General features: G+C 39.4%; 1 protein-coding gene across 2 annotated transcripts in view; it reads right to left on the reverse strand.

Annotated features, from left to right (window-relative positions):
• Positions 1–258: 258 nt before the first annotated feature.
• Positions 259–22818, reverse strand: part of AKAP6 (A-kinase anchoring protein 6) — a 571051-nt gene continuing 548491 nt past the window's right edge. For both annotated transcript variants that reach the window (XM_088024647.1, XM_028114891.2), the window contains exons 14-15: positions 8563–11963; positions 259–3343 (exon numbers count right to left, since the gene is read on the reverse strand). In XM_088024647.1, the coding sequence (XP_087880773.1) occupies positions 8604–11963 (3360 nt within the window). In that variant the 3' untranslated portion in view covers positions 259–3343; positions 8563–8603. The remainder of the gene's footprint in view (positions 3344–8562; positions 11964–22818) is intronic.

A 22818-nucleotide genomic window follows, 5' to 3' on the forward strand; every position in this document is an offset into this window, starting at 1 on the left:
TCTCTAATGCCAAACACAGTGCCTCACACAAGTAGCCACTCAATGAATGTTTGTTGAATGACTGAATTAATGAATAAATAAATGAAGAGGGGACCCTGCTATATATGGAAACAGGTTAGGTTTGGATGTGATATAAGGAAAAGATTCAAGATGACTCCGGCACTAGACTGGGCCACTAAAGGACATGATGGATTATTTATTTATTTATTTATTGAAATTTACAATAATAGAATAAACATATATCTTGAATATATTTTTAGAGAAAACCACTTAAATATTCAGATATTTTTCTACATGTATGATGGTAAGGACAGTTCCTCAATTTCAAGGATTCTGTCTGCTAACATTCACTCAGGTTGAAATGGATCTGAAAATCATGACAAGTGAAGGGCAGTTCAGGGAATGAAGAACAGAAATCACAGCAGCTGGGAGAAGACAAGTGACTGGCCTCAGTTATCTTCAAGTATGCCATGAGAAAGAAGGGGTAAAAATACTCTGAGCAGCTCATCAGGACAGAACCAGAACTGGGAGCAAAATTAAAGGCAGAGGGAAGGGAGCACTATGGCACTATGCAGTTTTCAGCAACCGAAGAAAGAACCTTCTAACAAAGACACACACCCAACCATGGGACAGCTTGCCTTAACAAATAATGAATCACTCAGTGGAAGGTGTAGGCAGAGTTGGTGTGACCATTTTCAAGGATGACTAGGGAGGTAGTGCCCACACATCAGCAAGAGATTGAAGCTATCCCATCCCTTCCAACCAGAAAAAGTACAGTTCAATATAAGTCATTTTACAAATTTGGTGTTAATATTAAGTAGGTAATTAAACAAATATGTGTAATACCTCAAGGTCTTCAGTGAGCATATAACACGTAAATGGAACATCATGGTCAGTTTGTTCCAGTAGATGTAGACCTTGGCATTACCCAAGGAAAACTGAGGTTGTCTCAATATGTAAAATAATACCATACCTTAACAGAGATCCCAAATGCTCTTAGGTGTTTCAAAGACTCTAGGATTTGTTCTTTCTCTACATCTCGGGCCACTATCCCTGTGTCCTCTCTTATTTCAAGCCCAGCTAATTTCCTACAGCTGCCTCCTAATGAGCCATTTATCTCTAATCTCTTCCCCCTGTAATCATCTTGACCATCACTCCTAGATGTCTGCCTAGAACTTTTGAACTATTACTACCTATTCAAAAGCCTAGAATGATTAATCAATTTAGAAATATGTACGGAAAAGATTAGAAGACACATAACAATACAAATAGTTATTAGAATGGTAAAATTATAGGCTAGTATTTTTTTAAACGTTCTTGGTGTTGTACAAATGTTCTAACGATAAATAAAATCAGGTGCAAAAGAAAGACTTTCCTTACTACCTACCGTATTACATACAAAAGCTCCAACTTAACTTTTTTAAAGACTCTTCATTCAATCTCCCAGTTTACCTTCGCCCACTATCCCTGCAATAAAACTTCACTCATTTTCTATAGTCTAACTTGCTGTTCCCTTCTAGCCCTCCTGTTCTGCCTTATCCCTCTTTGCTACTTCTGTCTTTGCCTCTTTTACCACTTTGCTCTCTTCCTTGCCTGCAGGACACTATCTCATTTGTGTGTTCACCACATCCATGTTGTAGGTAAGCCTCCTGAGGGCAGAGCCTTTGTCCATCTATGCATCCCCCACATCTAGAATAGTCCTTGCAGATAAAATGTGTTAGTTAACTATCAGGTGAATGAATGATTGCATTACCTATTTTCCTAGTTGTTTATGTTTTAGTGTATGTCTCTCAAAATGAAAAGGTACGTGGCACCCATACTGCCTAATTCAATACTTAAATTCAGTAAATTTTTATTGAATACCTACTGTGTATCAGGCACTTTAGTAGGTGTTAGGATATAAATTAAAAACTGCATTTAAGAAGAGCAATAAAGACCAGATGGACTATTTCTCAGCTAATTTCTTTTAACACAAAATAAATACACCTGAAATCTACAGTCTAAGTCAAAATAGTCAAATTTTCTAGACTTTACTATCATCTTTCTAGCAAACCCATTCAAAAGAATTACATAAAATAAATATGAGACTGACTAGGTAGCCTGAAGTCCAATATTAAACCATTAATGAGAAGTAGAAATAAAAAATCTAGGATAGATTCTTATTGGCTTAGGGGAACTGGCATTTAATCATTTGTGTTCCAAGATCTTTATAGTGATCAGAAAGATTTTGAAAATTGTGAACGCTTCATGTGTAGTTTAAGTAATTTTAAGCTTCTTATGCAATATCGGTATTTTGGAAGCTACTACGTGTTATAGTTTTTCCAGAATCAGATGTAATAATTTGGTAAAGAACACAGGTAGAAGAGATCACTGATTTTCCTTTTCCCCCAATAAACTATGTTTATTATGCCAATTTTAATTACCATGCAATCTAATGGTTTAAGGCTTATATTTTCCACATCACTAGACATCATAAACATGAAAGCATTTTATACTGTCATTATACATCAATGTTTGTACTTGGTTATACATATATACAGAAATTATTCACACATCTTAACCTTGCTATTTCCTCCTTTCAAACCAACATAATTTTACCGTGAAAGCAGCTTTTTAATAAATGGTATAAGAAATACAGCAAGGCACACATTTTTAAAAAACTTTTTTCTCATTACCACCTCAAGAAGCATAAAAAACAAAAATGTTGTACATAATTTAACAGTAGAATGTCACCAGTTTATAATATACAACACCATATAGTTGTTTCTTGAAGTGCTGCATAGATAATTATTTTTAAAATAAAATAAATAAAATGGCGCTTTTAAAAGTTGCTTAATTTTGAAAGAAGGACCAGTGTTTCTTCTGTATGCTGCAATCAGATCAAATGTTGGCCTTTTAGGTAAACCTCTTTCGATAAACATAGGCATCATACCATAAAAAAAAAAAATCCAGATTGAAACATGAAATTGGTCAAGTACCGGCAGGGGGTCATTCCAGACAGGGGAATGTAATGGACCATCGATTTGGCGGACTGCAGAACTTTAAAGAGTAGATGGGGAGGGAGGAGGCAAACGGAAAAGTCTCGCTGGAGAGGCGGGGTTGGTAGAGGTAGCTTGGGATAGGAATCCGTGGGAAAACGAGCAGCTTGGCCGAACTTCAAAGACGATCACCTAAAGAAAACCAGTGCACAATCCAGATCACAAGGCTCATGTGGACAAATCGCATTCGGAGGGAAGATTCATCTTGGGAGAGGTCAATGCAACAAATGGCAGTGACGTGATGAAACCACAGACTAGCCCAGGGTGGGACTAGGAGGCCACCCCTGAGTTACAGCCAGGCTTATCTACAAGACACAAAAAAGAGATAGGAAACGGTATCAGAAATGTCTGTTTCATTTGTAGAACTGAGCCCTTTGAGGAAGCCTACCATTTTGGAACTACCTGCTGATATTCTGAAATAAAAGGATACATAAACATAATGATTTTAATAGCCCAAGGTTCACATTACTGACAAAAATGTTTCAGAATCAATTGAAAAATACATTTTTTTTAAAAAAAGACATGGTTTTAAAGAAAACAAAAAAAATCATCAAGTTTGACCTTTTCTCTGGATATCATCTACTCTTTTGCTTGTGAACTCAGTTTTGAACACTCAGGATAGCTTCAAATCACTATGAAAATGTGAAGCTGCTGGTGCCAAGCAACACAGCCGGGGATCCGCAGTGATTCACAGCCTGGGAACCTGAACCCTCAGGTGGTTTTAACCTTTCCCTCAGGGACTGTGTGTGTGTCAGTGGAACTGAACAATTCCACTATTATATAGTGGTGAAATATTCATAGCTTTGTTATCATTCCAAATGTTTCAGCCCCTTGCCGGTAAAAGGATATAACCTGGGCTTCTAGCTTGAATATGAATGCATTTCATTTAAGGCATAGACGCCCTGTGCAAATAAGAATGACTCAATTATTTCTGTACATCTTGATGGCTCAGATGCAAATTTGTTCCAAACTCAGTCAGTTCTGCCTATTTCTAAGGGGTTGAAAACAACAAGTTGGATGTGAAGAACAGCTAAATTCCAGCGACAGGCAGTACAGGATGCAGTTACTTTAGGTCTTCTGACCAGCTCTCAAATAAAGCAGGCGTTTGCTTGTCTGGGTTTAAACCCGAGTTCTGATGTCTGATGTCAAGTTGCTTTATTGTCTTTCTAGAACTAAATAATCTCATTCTCCATCTTTCTCTTTCTCTATAATCTTGTAACCTGTTTACAAGCCAGAAAAACTTCAGCAAATGTGGTTTGGCTGAAGTCATAGGAAGTTGGGGAGAGAAGGCAGGTTCTCAAGAACACGGAGAGATAGAAGAGATGGGACAAAATTTGGTACGCTCAAATACTGCAGTAACTCAAAAACGAGCATGGTGCATTGTTCAAATGCTGAGGACTTGACTCACTTGAAACATGGACACTGAGTAAGGAATCCTTAGATGAGGCAAAGCTGGTCTTACTAAATGCCAGTATTTAAATTCTCTCTGGCTAATCAATTATTTCAACTTGGCCCACTTGGAAAGGGGCAGGCAAAATTGATTGAAGCACAGATCTGGGGTGTGTGTGTGTGTGTGTGTGTGTGTGTGTGTGTGTGTGTGTGCGTGCACGATGGGTGATGACCAATAAAATCTTTGTTATTTAGCATGGCAGAGCTAGTTATTTAGAACTGCTGGATAATTAAAAAACATTTCACATCCACCAGAACCTTGACTTACTAAAGTGATTTTAAAGGTAAATGTGATAAGATTACACTTGCATTGTTTAGCGAAAATTTAATACACTATCACCAAGAGTAGTTTCTTAAACCTGCTTGGCCAGCTTTGGATCATATTAAACATTTTGTGTCAATCCAACTAAAACAGAATAAGAATTTATGTTGTATACATGAGAAATGTTTGCTCTTAAAGTTTTCTCAGTTTGTAATGATTGAGTAGGAGCAATTTTACTGTGTATGCGTATACTTGAGCATGCAAAAAATACAAGTAATTGCTGAAAATCTAAAATCTATGAGCTACCAACAATCACATTTGCAGACCAATATAACAGGAAAAGCAATGGAGCTTAAAAGTTCTGAAGGAAACATATGCATCCTAATACAGCCCCTCCAACACACACACACACACACACACACATACCCCATACACAGTAAAACAAAACTGAAAACCAGAGTAAACCAAAAAGGAAAAAAAAAAAAAGTACACACTGGCTGCATGTGATGAGTTAAATTTTTATACCATAGGATTTATCCAGCCTGAAGTTTACGGTTAAATCATTCACCAAAGATCAGAGGCTTATGATGAGGATTATGAAGAAATAACTGTCAGAATACAGCAAAAAGATTAGTGCAAAGTACATCTCTTAGGCAGGTCCTAGGAGGCACTCCAGACATACATTATGTGCTTCCTCCAAATTAAGCAGAAATATCCGGATCTATCCAGTTACCTTTCCTTTGATGTGATTTGCTATAACTGACCTCTCTATTTTGGTAGAAACATGGCACATAAATGAAAATAGTGAAAAGCACAGCAGTGTGCCTAGAAATCCATGCAAATGCATCCTGCGTCAGACCATGTTTAAAACTTCAACAGTTTCAGTGGGTTTTTAATTAGAACAGTAAATGAAAAACCTCAAAACTTTTTTGAAAAAAATTCTTGGTGTGGTTGCAGACTGTATACAGCTGGTGTTCTAAGTTGTAGCTCTTCCAGATGACATAACTTCATTATCTGAGAACTTATTTCTGGAAAAAAAAAAAAAGCCCAGCAAACTGAATGCAGTGTATTGTATTATTCTGAAAGAGCACCCCAACTGACAGTTTTGAGATCGCTTTAAAAAGTAGAGCTTTTGGGTGCCTGGGTGGCTCAGTCAGTTAAGTGTTTGCATTCGGCTCAGGTCATGATCCGAGGGTCCTGGGATCGAGTCCTGCATCGGGACTCGAGAAGTCTCTGCTTCTCCCTCTGCCTCTGCCTCTCTCTCTCTCCCTCTCTCTCTGTCTTTCATGAATAAATAAAATCTTTAAAAAAAATAAAAAGTAGAGGCTTTTTTCCCCTCTTTTGAATCTTGTAGGAAGAACAACGACAACAGTTAAGCTTTTAGAGACACAAAGTCTCGTATTTACCAAATAACTTTACTATGTATTCCTGATATTTAACACCAAAGGCATGTCAACGTTTTGAGATTAAATAACTTATCCTGGTTGGTAGTATTTTAACAAAACGTAAATATCTATGCCCAGGTACCCAATGCTAATGGCAGGTGAAAAATTTAGGCATCCAGATATTTGGTGTGCATGATATGGAAAAAACTGAATAGGACCAGTGAATACGGCTATTTAAATGGCCCTTGGCTGATCACAAGTCACTTGGGGGCGATGTGAGTTCTGCGGAAGTAAAATCTGGCTGCATCTCCCATTGCCTGAGGTAGGGCCAGGAACCACCTATCGGGGGCTCAACAAAATATCGCTGACTGGCAGCTGGGCTAGCGGATAGTTTTGCATTGTCGTGCCTGTGAAATGTGAGTGCTGCACCGATCCAACAGCACAGCACCTTGACTTGCCCAAGTCCAAAGATGGAGCTGCTTATCGTTTACATTTTGATTCTCTAGCTATGTCATGGACAGAAGAAACTCCCACAGTATCTAAAAGGGAAGGGTGCGGGACCCAGGGGCCTCATCCGTGCCAGCGCTTCTGGAGCTCCGGATCTCAGCATGACCGGTGACTTGAGGGTCCCAGTCACACAATATCATGCTCCGAGTGGTGTTGCTTTCAAGTCTTTATCCCCTTGTGGAAAACAGAAATCAGCCAGCCTCCACGAGCCCTTCTGCGGAGCTTGGATGAGCCAGCAGTACAATCGGTACTAATAGAACTTGTCTAGGAGCAGCTTATGGAATTGCAGTTCCTCTCCCTTAATGGTCAGCTTTACTGCATACTGATGGAGAATGTGATTATAGGTTGGACATATTTCACAGAAAATACATTTCTCTCTCTCCTACTTTTGTTCTCGCTTGTGGCCAATTGTAAATTGAGTCTGAAACATAGAAAATTAGTTGAGCTATATTAGTAAGTATGATGTCTTTCTTCAATTTTGCATACTGAGTTTATTTTTAGGGTATATATATGGTATATATCTCCCCCCTCCCCATTTCTAGCAGCTCTACACAGAATCACACATTTTAATGAGCTTAGGGCACAGGTGTTGCAGGAAAAAAAATAATGATGTTTGCCATTCATCTTTCAAATTAAATAATGTGTTTTTAAATAGTAACTTTTTTCATAATACATTATGGGAACAACATTTATCTGTCACATTTTAAAAGATGTATTTGTAATAAATGTAAATTACTTTTAGAAAATCAGTAATTAGGCTCATCAAAAAATAAACAATCTGCCACAAAAAAGATAATCTTTAGCATAGTTAAGTATAATAACTGTTATTTGAATAAGTTAACAAATTAGGGTAGATTGCTTCTGTAATTCATTTCCTATAGCACGAGTTTAGGTTACAGCATTAAGCTTTTGGAGTGGGGGGTGGAGATGGCATTCGGCACCTCACACTTGGGTGAAATACAACTCTCACATTCAAAAGCTCAAATTTTCTTCTTTAGACCTGATTGAGAAAGTATATTCATCACTGGGGCTTAGAAACGGAATATAACAGAATTTTTGTGTCACTTTTTGAGCTATATCATCATCTCAGAATTATCAATCAATAGCTGTCTCATTAAATATGAAGAGTGGAATGACTTCCTTAAAAATTTTGATGGAAATCAGCCTGTCACCTTCAGGCAAAATTCAAAAATTCTGTTTTTATCAAAATGCCATTAACTTGTCATGTATTCTCTCTGCATTTGCTTTCTGGGCCTCTTCTCGGTCTGTGTGTGGATAAGTAAGAGCCTCTTCTTCAACATCAACTTTCCCCTCCTGTTTGAATCCTCAGCCTTGGCCATGATTAGGAGCTGTGACAGCACAGCCTTCCACTGGGGAAGCAAATGTGATGATAGTTACATTAGACAGAAGCATAAAAGGAAGGCCCAGATCAGGAGATGCAGCTTTAACCTAATCACTGTTCATTTCCAGGCACTGGAGGGAGCGGGCATCTCTGTGTGCAGGAAACTGAAGTGGGGAGCATTGTCACTGTGTGTGCATTTTGATCAGAGGGTATAATTGCAATTGGGAGAACCTTTTTTCCTCCCTCACTGGAAGAATGTGAGGTCCTAAATTATTCGGCTACTTCCTCAAATTTTGTATCCTTCTTGCCAGAATGATGTAATAAGGATACTGTCACTAAAAATGTCGCTTGTGCTGGTCTCTCTCCCTTTTGCCTCACAGTTACTTACGTTGTTGGGAATGTTTCTTCCACCTAAATGTCTTATTCAGATAAATGTCTGCCGTGACCATTCTGACTAGTCTTCTCTCCTATCATGGCACTGTTGACTCAAACTCATCGTTGAAGTACATATGGATATATATGAAATGTATGTTAAAAATATATTAAGAATATATATTAAAACCCGAGGAACATAAATACCTTTCAATGAGATGATTTTCATGCGTGGAGAGGGTTGCATTCTACCTATGCATATTTTTATGTTGTTCTTCATGAAGATTTAGAAGATTTTCTTCACAGGTTAAAGTTTTGGGGTTGGGAAGCAATGCAGCCTTGTCTTTTGGCTGCTTTGCCTTCGAGGAGAGTTCTGGAACTCCAGATTTGGCTGAAGCAGTGTTACGTTCTTCTGGCATTCCTGATTCACCTGTGTTTTCACTGCCCAGCCTTGAAGTGGTTAGCTCTGAGCTTTCCCCACAGATCGCAGCTTGGGGTAAACTATCCGCTTCCTTTCCGACATCAGATTCTTCCTGATGGGGAGGACTTGCAAGAGCCACTATGTCTGCCTCCTCAGCTAGGAGAGAAGTATCACTGGACTTAGGGGAGCCTGCTGCTGCTTGTTGGGGCACAGCAGCCTCGCCGGAAACAGAAGGTTCATTTGGAGGAGGGCCAGAGAGGCAGGGCTCGTCTCCCTCTGGGTCATCCTCAACACAGGCCTCAAAGAAGCATTCAGGGTCCTCCTTGTCTTCTAAGCCAGAGTCGGTAATGTCTGGTGGCAATGGAGTGTTGCTCTTTTCTTCCACGTAACTGGTGACCTCGCCACAATCACTGTCATGAGAGGAGAGAGATAAGTAGGAATAAAAGTCCCCTTTTCTCAGCTGGATGGGCCGGTGAGAATGTTCCAACACCTTCTCCTTGATCTGACTTAACGAGGCAGGAGCGGCTGCCTCATTTTCAGGTTGAGACTTACTTTTTAGGGCCGTTGAAGCCATGTCGATGATTTCCTTAACAAAGTCGTGTACGGAACAATCCTCAGCATCTTTTTGATGGAAAACATCTGGCTCACAGTCACAACAGGAAATGTTATCACTGACAGCAACATTCTCCTCTGTTTCATTTTGTTCAAGTGCTAGGCAGCAATGAGCGGATTTTCCAGCCATGCTTGGTGCATCATTAGATGAAGACTTCAGTACATCAGAATCCTGTCTGTTGATAACTCTGGTTTCTGAAGGCAGCTCTGGGCAAGACTTCTCAGTGGGAGTAGAAGCAGTTGTTGGATTTTCAAAATGGTGGTGGCCTTGACATTTCTTTGGACGATGTCTAACAGTCTGGGGAACAAATTCATTTCCAGCAATATTTGCATCATCTGAGCTATCCATAAATACTTTACACTTACAATGCTCACTGTCTGAATTCTTCTTCCCCGTTGTACCAAGATTTTCTGATTCCTTCAAAATCCCATTCTGTTTGTCTTTCTGCCTTTCTGGAGTGCTTTCAATATTGCCATTTTCCATGTCAGCTACATATGGGTCTTTATTAACTTTGAAAATATTTTTCTTATTTTCACCCTTTGTCCCTAACTCATGGGTGTGGGATAAACTCTTACCATTTCCATTACTTTCAGAGAGACATTTTATGGAGCTGTTTAGTAGAGCCTCAATGTTCAGGGTATCAGAGGGATTGGTCATCTCACTACTACTTACATCCTTACTGCCCTTTATTTCATCACTGAGATTGCACCTTCTCTTATCTTTTGTCAAGGAAAACTTTGGTCTGATCCACGTCTGCAGTTCATTCTTTATATAGTCCAGCCCTGACATCAAGTTGCATTCTTCATAAATTTCATCATCTGTTGCAATACTGGAGTCGTCATCCTCATCTTTGATGCATAGCTCTTCTTCTGTCAAGGTGAGGGTAGAGCTAGAAAGGAGGTCACTGTCATCTTCATCATCAGTGCAAGCAGAGGTGCAAGAGACATTAACAATCATGCTGACATTGACGTCGCTTTCATCAGCCACCGACCGAGTCAGGCGCTTCCTGAATGATGCATTTGATTCCGGGATCTTGCTCTTGTGTAATACAATATCCTCTGAGCAAAGAGAGAGCTCATCACTGCTGCTAAGTTCTGTAAGAGACGCTGGCGAGTCTTCATTGATAGAAGATGCTAAGTCCAGTGATAGCTGGCCAGTAAAGGACATCTTTTGGGAACTGCTTTGGAGAGTCATATCAGAAACACTCCGCTTTATCTTTTGCTCTGAAGGGCTCTGGATATTCTCCAAACGATTCAGGAGATCTAGTGTCCTTTTACTCAGTTCACCAACTGAGCCACTGCTCACGCTTATGTCCCCAGAGCTGTGACAGCTAAAAAGATCCTCATTGCTTTTATAGGATGTCAACCAACTTTCTAAGGAAGTGCTTCGCTGGAGGCTGTCACCACCATTTTTAAGGATGCCCAATCCAAATAAATCACCCCCTGGAGAAAGGGACTCGATAGATGAACTGTGGGATAACAGGGAGAGCTGTCTGCCATTCTGCATGCCAGTGAATGTCTTCTCTACATCACTACTTCTTTGTGAAGTTCGATCCATTTCATGGGACGTACTTGCCAAAAGCCTTTCATGGGGAAGTGCATCTGGTTGTAACTCTGTAGCCTGATGTTTAGATTTGCAGGACTTTTTATCAAAATAAAAACCATGAAGCAGGGGATCCTCCACATGTGCTTTTTCACTTTGTGACTGTTTCATTATCATTGGTAATTTGAGTTTTGAGCCTTGGAGGTAAGAGTAATCATAAAATGTAAACACATCATGTTTTCCTTGTAATTCTTCTCCCAAACGATCAGGGGTATATTTGGTAACACTGTTTAAATCTCCAACTTTTCCATTTACACAACCCACTGGTGAAATGGATGACTGAGAGCTATTTGGAAGCTTAATGTGTTCCTCCTCATCTTTAAATTTTTGCTTTAACACGTTAGCAGCATCTCCCATTTGTGGGTCCAGATGTTCAGTTTCAGGGTTACTTGGGGACCCATCTACTGCATTTAGCAAGCACATTTCAGAGTTGGTAGTGGTTTCAGTGTCTCCTTCACTCACGATTCCACTCTCACTGCCTGAATTCTGGCTCATGTCGCCTCCATGGCACGGGCAAGGCTTTACCAAATTGGAACCTCCTACGAGGTCCGGCAAAGATTTGGTGGATGAAAACGAAGAGTCTTTACTGAGACTCTTCGTTAAAACACTAGGCTGTGTCACGCTGGTGAACTTTGGATTGTTCTTCAGAAATGGCATGTGGTTGTCCTCATAGAGTTCAACATTGTGGAGGCTGTACACTTGGTAAATGTGTGGACTGGAGGGGGCAGTGATACTCGAGGCATACTGAGATCCCCCATGGTCACCTGCCTCTTCTTCATAACCGGGGTCCTCGCTACCTATCTCTTCAAGCTTTAAGGAAGGCATGACAGGTTGGGGTTCTTGATCAAGGTCATTTGAGTCTTCATTCAAACTAATTAACTTGTTACTTATGTCAGTTTCATCCCATTCCAGGGCATCCTCACTCGTCCCATTTAGATCCATTAAGCCAGGATCAATCACATTCAAAGTCTCCTGTGTAGGAGGAAGGAAAAAAAAAGAATTAGGGAACACAAGCATGAACATTTCGTCCATTCAAAATCTCTTGGAAGAGTCAGGAAGAAATTTGCCCCCAAGCATGGATTTGAAAGATAGCATAATTATCAGCTCTATTCTTCTCTGGAATAGCATCCAAAATTATTGAAATGGGTTTTTCTATCAATAGTAATTTGTCACTGAAGGCAATAATGTAGATTAAAATGTAAGATTATTACAGTCAAGTTGTAATTTTTGGAATTAACGATTTCCTATTGATTCTTTAACATTTTTAACCTGGGATTGGGTGAAGATAAAACTGTCAGGTAAATGAAGGTAAAAAGAGCCTGTGACATCTTTAAGGCACATTGACTCTGATACTCTTAGTTCTGCAGTCCACAGCGGAATACCATCTGCAGCCATAAATGGCAGACCCCCATACACGCTTCTATGCCTGGGCTTTCCACTTGACACAGCCTTTGCCTTGGGGAAGTAGAATGGACTTATAGCCACCTGTAGAGCAATTCACAGTCAGAGACCCTTGCTTGTCTATCTTTTTGTCTGCCTTCCCTTTCGGAATTTGGCCCTCTCCCAGTAGACCCAAGATAAACAACACTTGACTAGTTTCCTCACCTACATCTTACTGGACCCTGAGTCTTAGGCCCCGGTTCTCTCAGTGTCTCTCTCGCTTCCCCAGTCTCTTCCTATGACAGAGATTCTACTTTGATCTTGTTAACGTGCCTCACTCTTGTCAGTCCTGCCCCTATTTATTATAAGCAGGAACCCTTCCCTCCAGCCCACCTCCAGCCCTAGAATAACAACTATCTGAAGACTTTCCTGACTCTCAAGTTTGACTCAGCCCAGCTTCTCTTACACTGCACACTGCATACTTGGGATCCTTGATCTTTCCTTGGACATCCTGGTTTTAACTTGGTTTAGGTAGAGCTTGACACGTTATTCTGGGACACAGTGGTTGAATGGATTCCTGGACTCTGTCCAGATTCCCTCACCATCCTCACTTGCTGCCCAGCTGTCCGGATTCATGCTAGAGCCAAGAGAGGTGATATAGATATGCAGGCCCTGACAGGCTCACCTACAGACAGAAACTCAAATAGAACTCTGCAGCTCAGCTTATGTTTATGCAGGGTAGTCAGGCAGATAAGCGTGGCTCTAGAACTATGCAAAGTGGTTGAAATGCTGACTTTGCTACCTACCAGCTGCGGGGCTTTGGGCAAGTTGCTTAACCTTTCTGAGTACCGATCTCTTCGCATCACTTGTGAAGGGGGCTAGCACAACCCATCTTTTGAGATAATTCTGAATATTAATAAGCTAATGCTTGTGAAGGGCTGAGGAGGCAGTCAGTATAAGGTAGCTATAATTCTCAAGGCCTTGAGTCGATTCATAAAGGGTTCTCTCTGCCTACCTTCTCTTCTTCTTATCATTTCTTTCAATTTGTCCTAAAAACCATAATGGATTCATGACATGGTAGGTAGAGAGAGATATCACACAATATGAATAGGTCAGCATATATGCATTACAATTCAGAATTATTTTAACAGCCTGGTTGAAAAACAGGCCATGATGTTTTTATTCCTCAGAAGTGGGGAAAAGGCTTCACCAGCAATACATTCACAAAACTTTCCCAAGAAGCCCTCAGTCCTTCCTGGAACTGGTAGTTAAAAGATACCACACAACCTCATTAAGGGTAAAATACCCATTAGCACTTTATTATACTGGATATGTAAGAGATTATCTGTATAGCCTACTAAAATTTAAAAGAGTCCAGTTACAAAGTAAACATTAATTAAGGGATATTTTTAAATTTTATGACAGAAATCTTTCATGCTGCCAATGTTACAGCAGTTAATCTAGAACACTGGCAGTCATCATACTCACTTAGGTATGGAGTACATTCACTGTGATGAATTTTTATTAGGATTTCTGTTTATTCTTTGCTTGCTGATAAAGGAAGTACTAATGACCGGTTAGTATAGCTAATGAATGTTAAAATCTTCAGCTGTAGAAACAATCAATCAGTCTAATCAAATAGTGTATTAATTTCAAATACTATCTTGCCTGATACCAGACTCTGAGAGCGCTAATAAATAATTGAACTGGTCTTTCAGAGAAGCTCTCTTTGTAACTCTCTGGTTGACTTCAACATTTAGCGGCACGGATTTTCTCTGCGAGTCCCAAACCCAGGGGCTCACACTAGACGCAGGAATTGTGCCGTCTGGGTGTGCGTCAGGAGCTTAGCCCAACTGACGCCTATCACTTGGACTTGTCTTCCAGGACACAGTCATTTTCTGACCAAATGCTGTCCTTTGTGGCTTTACAAATGCAAGCCTCAGGAAGTAGAAAACTTACAGCAGCTCCTAAAAGAACAAATCCTTTGCTCAATTAGTAGTTGTAGTGGAGATTTTCCATAGGAAAAGGGGAGACTTTTAGATGTAATAGTGTCTTTTCCCCTCCTTAACTCTCTCTTCCCATACATCTCTTAAATTTATTGTAATTGCTGAAATTTTTTGTATGTCAATTCCTGGGACTATCTGACAAGATCTTTTAGAAAATCATTCACTTCGGACTTTAAGTTTTACATATTAAAGAAGTGCTATTTGTTCTGCCCTCATTCACTCCCTTCTGTTGTGGATTAAATTCTGTCAATATTTTCAATAAAATCTCCATTTCCTCAAGATTTAACCTCAAACATAAAATAACTCCTGGGGGCAAGAAAGTACGGAAAGTTTCCAAGAGGAAGGGCATTTGGATATTTATATAACTAAAAAGTTATCTTTGAAAGAAATGATATGTATATAGAGTGATGTAACTTGCAGGAAAATTATTTGGTCGAATGCTCTCTTTGATGATAGCTCAGCAGCCAGTAATGCTCAAGCTAATTAACCATTTGTTGTTGTTGTTTTCCTAGAGAAACTGGTGCTTTTTTAAAAGGCACAAATGTTCTTGTCTTTGATAAAGTGATAAATCAAAAATGGATTTAGACAAAATCTAAGAATATTTGACAAAAACCAAAAGGATGCTGAGTAGTCCATGAGGTTCCAATAGAGAGACTGCAATTCTAGAGATAATTCTGAATTAAATTAATTTATGTGAGGCTCTTTCATTCATAAACTTGCTTCATTGGTGCAGAATTTGGCCTAAACCTAAAGTCTATATAAATAATTGCACACACATACACACACCCCTTCAAGATCTGCTCAAGAAACAAGTGGAATTAATTGGTGCTGGGTTTTTTGTTTTAATTCTTGGAAGCAAGTTATTTATTTCAGCACAATATATACAGAGAAAGTAAAAGAGGCTGGAGAAAAGATGATGATGATGAAAGAATCAAGGTTCCAATTGTAGCAAGTAACATACATCAGAATTAACTTCCTTCTATACTTGTATGGCTTTAATTGAATTAGGTCTCCCAGGACTGCATTTCTAGGATTTTCTTAAAATTATAGGTTAAAAAAATGGGTTTTTATAAGAGATGAGAAACCATTACCAGCTAAAGTGTGGGGATGAAGGAACCTGACATTGTATAAAACAACCCAACAGAGATATGATAAAGCTACCTCTAGATTCCTTTAATTTCCTTTAAAAATTTGCATCTTTTGAAAAAACTAAAGGAGGTCAAAAAGATCAGCATGAACTGAATGTCAGTCAAGTTTCTGGTGCTCTAAATGGGCAAAACCATTAGGAGGTCTTGTAATTTGTGTTCCTCCTATTTATTCCAGATCTAGGAGTTCATTAAGCAACACCACTTGCAAAGTCCTGGGAATAGAGATTTATCTATAGAAAAGTGGAATATAACAAAAACATACAAATAAATAAAAATGATAAAAACAGAAACATCATTAACTGTAATTGAGTAAAGATCTGCGTATTTACCTTAGAGCAAAAAGCAGACCACATGGAAGTTTGAGATGGTGGACAGGAGGGAGAAATAATACATATAGATCAGGGTGGGGGAATCAAATTAAACAAGGGGAAATTCCAACTTTCATCTATTTGCTCTGTTTTTCTGATGCAATTATTTTCTCTTGCCTCCCCCTCCAAATCTAAAACAAGAGTTACTGAGCATCAGATGCGAAATTGTTTTCCTAAATTTGACTTAGGTGGAAATTTTTTAAAAACAAAAACAACATCAACAACCATAACAAATTGCTAGTTCTCAGAAAATGGAAAGACAGCTTTTAAGAGAACGCGGAGTTTGTCGTAATCTGCCTCTTTTAGGGGCAGAGTTAGATTCAGAGTTAGATGAAAAAATATAGATGAAAAGGAAATGGGATGAAAAGCAAAAATGTTCACTAAATGTTTATCAACCATTTGGGGATTTAGGGCAGAAACTCAAATAGATCTGAGTGTAAATCCTGGATCCCCTCTCTCACATGTTAGCTCTGTGGTCCTGGGCAAGTTATTTAACAGTTAGTAGTTACTTAGTTCAACTATTTAGTAGGCCTTAGTTCCATCAATTGTATATGCAAGATAACCACAGCACATTGGGTCTACCTTAGGGAGTGTTGGGACCTTCAAACGAGAACATCTATGTCAAGTCCTATGGGGGGGGGAGTCAGGGGGTTGGCACACAGTAAGGCACCAATGACTGGCAGCTATCAGCATAGATTCCCTTTGCTGAAGTGGGACAGGATAGACAATTAAATAACCATAACTCTGTTTGCATGAAGACCGATGGTTGGTTGACGAATCTCTTTAGTACAACCACATGCATGGAATTTAATGAAATAAACATCAATTAGACCCCTTACTCACTCCCACTGCTGTAAATGGGGTGTGGGTTTGTCTTTGTCTGTCCTGACTGGGCTTATCCCTTAGGAATAACCAGATGAGAAAAGACACCTGCCCAGTCCTCAGCAAGGCCCATAACTCAAGCACTTTCTATTTCCTGAAAATAATCTTTTTTTTTTTTAAAAAAGGCAGGTCCATTGTCTGTGAATTTCTATCACAACTGACACATGAGAGCAATCAAATCCTGCTCACTATCTATCAGATTGACAATAATGTTAAAGTAACTTGTCTCAGCTCAGAAAATGCTTTGAAAGTCTATCTCACACTAATGATCAAAAACTGTTCTAGCGAATGCTCTTTTTCCATAACAAAGCTGATCAGAAACTCAAAACAGACAAGTAAAACCCAAAGTCATCTCACAAATCTCACTAAGATGAGTACTGACATGGACATATTTCCTAGTCTTGACGATACAGACATTTCTGAAATAGTTGAAAATGAAAAATCCATTAAATGTTGTTTTAAAGTGAGTTTAATAATAGCAAAAATTGCCTTAGTTCTCAACAGGGCACTGGGACAAAACAGAGTCCAATATTAAGAATCAGGGGCTTTCCTCCCGATGTAAACTCCATGAGGGCAGGGGCTCTGTCTGTCTTGTCTCCACTAGAGCCCCCAAACCTGAATCAGTGCCTGACCCAGAAAGCAGGTTCTCAAAAACCTTTACTGAGGTAACTGCATGAAGAAAGACTTGGCTGTGGTCTCATGAACTACTGAAGAGATCTGGGGAAAGGTCCCGAAGTTACATTCTGCCATGGTGAAACTACCTAGAAAATTTCTGACTTTCTAGCTGGTGCCACCTCTCAATTATAAAAGCTAGTATCCTTAAAAACATTATGCTCAGTGAAAGCCATAGAGAAAAAGTCATATGTTGTATGGCTTCATTCATATGAAATTTCAGACTAGGTAAGTCCATAGAGACAGAATAAAAATTGGTGGTCACCAGGGGCCTGGGGGAAAGAAAAGGGAGGCAATTGCTTAACATTTCTGGGGTTTCCTTTTGGGGCAAAGAACCTAGATAGAAGTGATGGTTACAGGGGCGCCTGGGTGGCTCAGTTGGTTGGGCGACTGCCTTCGGCTCAGGTCATCATCCTGGAGTCCCGGGATCGAGTCCCACATCGGGCTCCCTGCTTAGCAGGGAGTCTGCTTCTCCCTCTGACCCTCCCCGCTCTTGTGCTCTCTCTCTCTCTCTCATTCTCTCAAATAAATAAATAAAATCTTAAAAAAAAAAGACGTGATGGTTACACAACACACGAATGTACTCCATGCCAGTGAATTGCTCACTTTAAAATGATTAATTTTATGTTATGCTAATTTCACCCCAATTAAAAAAAAACAGAACAGGCACCTGTGTGGCTCAGTCACTTAAGCATCTGCCTTTGGCTCAGGTCATGATCCCGGAGCATTGGGATCGAGTCCCGCATTCGAATCTGCTTCTCCCTCTCCCTCTGCCTCTCCCCCGACTTGTGCATGTGCATGCGCTCTCTCTTTCAAATTAATAAAATCTTTAAAAAATAAAAGTAAAATAAAATAAACAAACAATCTAATAGGAGTCTTCAGTCCTTTTGAGTTTCAGAGCCTGTAACACCATCAAACATAACAGGACTTCATCACTATATCGAGGAACTTGCTTATAAAAATATTACAACAGATAATATTTCTGAATTCATTTATATCTCGGTGCATATATTATCAAATAAAGATAATTTTTTATTGCAGACTCCTTTGTTTGGTCTGTGCAAATGCTCATCATTCTCAGAGACGCTGAAGAAAAGAGCATCCTGTGTATACTACTTCTCTTAGTTCAACTTCATTTGTTTTGATGCAGCAGTCTCTTTTGAGGAGAGACGAGTGGGATTAATAGAGCCCTTATTTGCTGGGGTAGTCCAATCTCCTTTGACCTTATTTTACTGGATTCCTCTGTAGTATTTGACTCAATTTTTCTTGAATTTTTTCCTCTTTTGATTACTTTGATGCTAAGCCTCCTCATAAAATCCATTTTAGCTGCCTTTTAGATGACAGTATGTCTCACAGTTCTGTCTTGCCTCTTTTCACCCTACAGACTCCCCTGCCTTGAGTTTAGCCACATTGCTGTTGTCTATTATTTTGAAGGGTATATAGGCTACGCTGAAGAGAAAGGAACTCAAGAGAAAGTATGGGGGGGAGGGGGACATTGCAAGAAGAGGGAACAGTAAGAAGAAAAGGCAGATGGGATAGAGATTTATGGGTACTTTCATAGGAGGGAAGAGCAACCAGCAAAGGAAACAAACAGCAGGAAAATCCAAGTAGGACTGGTATAATATTCTGGGAGCTGAGAGAAGGGGACATTTAAAGCAGTGGGTGGTTAAGAGTGTTAGAAGAGCAGAAAAGATAAGAAGAATGGGAGGTGAGGGAAAGCCACCGAATTAGCAAGAAGAAAGTCATTTGTAACCTTAGAGAGGGCAGGTCCTAGAGGCTGGGAGGTGAGGAAATGAGCATCGGATGTGCCAGCCTGAAGGAACCCCGGATCCACAGTAAAACTGCTGTTGAAATTGGGAGCCCTGTCCTACCAGGTGCTCTTCACCACCTTTCTTATCCTCCAGCATCAGTCTTGGAAGGAGAATAGAAGTGGAGCAACCACGGAAGCCAAAGAATGTACAAGGTTCAATAAACAAGGTGATCAAGAGGCTGTAGGAAGGAATTCCACAGAAGAAAGAAGGATCCATAAAATATAAGCACTGCTTTCTTCCCTTTCTACAACTTCAGTTTCACTGGAGAGCCGCCCCACAGGGGTGCTATTTAGACTAAGAAGCAATATGTTTGCACCAATCAATTAAGGACATTTAGACATTGTCACAATCACTAAATAACTCGTAGGTGCAGTCGCCTCAGCGTTGGTAGTACTAAAGCTATGTAGCAATAGTCAGATGCCTTGCTTCAAGCTATGTTGTCCTTAAACACATTAATTATTGTATAAATCATTACTCGTTATCTCTTAGGCATCCACTGTAGAAAAAAAGGTACCTTCCCACCCAACTCTGAGTGTTTTACTAGAAGTAATTAGAAAAACCATCTACTATCATTGGTAAATAAATTATTCTGTCTTGACTGTTGCATTATATGCGAACATATTGACACTTTCATCATATTCACAACAGACTAAATAGGAAAATTACTTATTTTTCTCTTCTTCATCCCTATTTTGTTTCCCTGAAAATTTTTCCCCAGAGTTTCAAGAAAGTAACTAAATTCAGAAATGCTTAAAAATGAATCAAAAAGAGAATTTAGGAACAGATTTTTAAACAACAGAATGTCTTTATCTGACCTCTTCAGTATTAGAAAGAACTGAAACAAATAAAAGGAAGTACAGAAGAAACATAACTTCAGTAAAGTTGTAAAAACCCAACCATAATAAAATGATGGCATTTTCTACACTCTAGCACGTGGTAAACCTACTTGGATGACAATGACTGGAACCACATGTCAAGTCTCGTAAACAACTTTCTTCCCCCTAATGATAACATCGGGCCTCATTTTTCTGGCATTGTTTTAGCTGTTTGATGTTTGGTGTTTGTCTTTTGACTGTCAGGACTGACATAACATTTGAGTTTTGTGCCTCTGAATGTCATTTTGCCTCACCTTTGCCTTAGTGAAAAGTAGACTCTTGTCCCTCTTTTATGATAAGGATCTCCCATTAATAAAAACCTGCATTTTTTAAAACCTACAGAGCATGTTCGTAGTAAAGAGGAGGTGAAGGGTGCTGTCAACAAATGAAGTTTCCTAGCACACACGCTTTTCTGTGATACAGACTTGGGTTTCCAACTTCAGACTGAATTTTAAGAACACAAGATTTGTGGCATGCTCCGAGGTAGCCTAATGTATAAGGAGAGGCTTGCCAACATGCTGAGATCTGCCTGGAAAGCCAAACATTGGATAATGCCCTTTACAAAGCACGTATTAGTTGAGAGAATTGTGTGTCTTTTCATTCTCAACAAGGTACATATTAAGAGCTAACACGGTGTTATTATTGTTCTTAATTGTTTGCTCCTCTCAGATAAATAGGGTGTGGGTGGTTTTGTTTTGGTTATTTTTTTAATTCTAAGACTGTGATTACAATGCAGTGTTCAGAGAAAAAAACTAAGACTAAAATGTTGGCCAATTTTGATAAACCAGATTATCAAAAATGGTGCATATAATTTTAGTCTCTTCTCCCTCCCAATCAATCAACCTTACCTTGCTTTTCTGAGTTTATCATCTGATTGGCCCAAGGTTTAAGATGATTAACAGGCAGCTCATCTATGATTCACTTTCTTATGATGGCTTAACCCTTGTTTCTATTATCTGATTTTATTTCATTTGATTTATACCTTTAACAGACTTCTTTAAAGGTAACTGCTTTCAGACTTAGGGAGAGCTAAACATTCTCAGGATTGCTAGAACACCTCCCTGGTATTGTCACTATTCCCTCCATAAAAGTGATGAGAGAGTATACAAGTTACACTTGATGCTGGAAAAGCTGCTTGAAATTTCAGGATGAATTTTCCTATAAGGTAATAAACATCTTGGAAGTAAGTTTCCAAGAGCTTTTATACTTTTGATTCCTAGAATCCTTAGACACGTTAAAAATGCAGAATCCCTGGGGGGATTTTCTTTTTGCGATCTCAAGAAATACTAAGGATCCTAAGATCCGATTAGATTTAAAAACTCCGTCTTAATTGCAATAGGAGCTCTGGTCCTGGTCTCTCATGGAGGAGGCACTTGAGAGTTTTGAATGTCAGGACATTAATTCAAACTGTAACCCAAATCAAAGGTTCCCAAGTCAAAGACATGTAAATCTCTTTCTAGAGGAAAAATGATCTCAAAATGTGAATTCATTTTGTAAATTAAAAAAAAAGAAAGCAATATTAGAGGTTTAAGGTCACCTTAATCCCTTAAAATCCTTTTGCAAGGCAAAGGCAAAAATAACCAAAAATAACTCTAAGCCCCAAACCCTTCAGATAGGGGTCCTTAAGATGGCAATTTTAGAGAATATGCTGAGTTTATAGTCCAGGGAGGCAAGACACCAACCGGCCAGTGGAGGTAATTACCTGGGCACGACCTGCTGAATTTTCTACTCTAGGCACTCGACAATGGTAGCATTTGTGACTTATCCCTGCTTTGTTTGCAGTCCATGCATGGCGTTGCATATGTTGACTACATAAACCTTGACTGCTTTTTTTTCCCTTAATAAATAGCAAGTAATCAGGGTAATATAATATAGGTGACCTCCACCTCTTACCAAATCAACAATATTTTTCAAAGGTCTACTTTACACAAGACATTCTCCTGGCAAACATCACCGCTGCTATTAGGAAGTGTGGGGAACACATGGAGAACTAGAGATCCCTTATGTTTATCTGCAGATAGGCTCCATACCAAGGTAACAAAGTGTGATTTTTTTCTCCAAATTTAAAGTCCCTCCTCCCACCAAATTAATCATGTTCTCTCGTTATTTAGTAAAATCACTAGATGAGCTGTGACTCCATAAACTTTAGGAACTCATTTATTATGTTGCCTGATCAGACCTTGCATTTATTTACACAGTGTACCCATAAAACCCAGCTTTCATTAGTGCTGGGGAGGAACAGTCCTGCTCCCTACGCTGGGGAAGGTGAAGCTGGAGAAGATAATTAACCATGAAACAATAAGGAGGCTTGCCGGGTAAGCAGTAGTGTGAAAACAGTTACTACTCACAAAAGAGGGGAAATTAGCTTGCTGGATAAAAAAGGAAGTGTCAGATTGAAGACTGAAAGGCCTGCCAACAGAAGTAGATAGCTCTATGCATCATTAATGAAATTTTTTAACACTTAAACGCCACAGCTGTCCACATTTAAATGCATGTAAATGCCATGTGTTTCCAGAGATTAATATGCATGTTGAAATATTTCTTTTCCCCTTAAACTTCGAGATGTTGTCTCTGTCTGTTTCATTTCACCTACTTTCTCTCCAAGAATAAAAATGCACCAGCTCTCTCAGCACTGTGTCCTCATTTCCAAAACCCACGTACGCCGAGCATCCCGGAGATGGGCAG

Source organism: Eumetopias jubatus, unplaced genomic scaffold, assembly GCF_037043125.1.
Source record: "Eumetopias jubatus isolate StellerSeaLion01/CBP00866 unplaced genomic scaffold, mEumJub1_p1.0 scaffold_7, whole genome shotgun sequence".
NCBI lineage: Eukaryota > Metazoa > Chordata > Mammalia > Carnivora > Otariidae > Eumetopias > Eumetopias jubatus.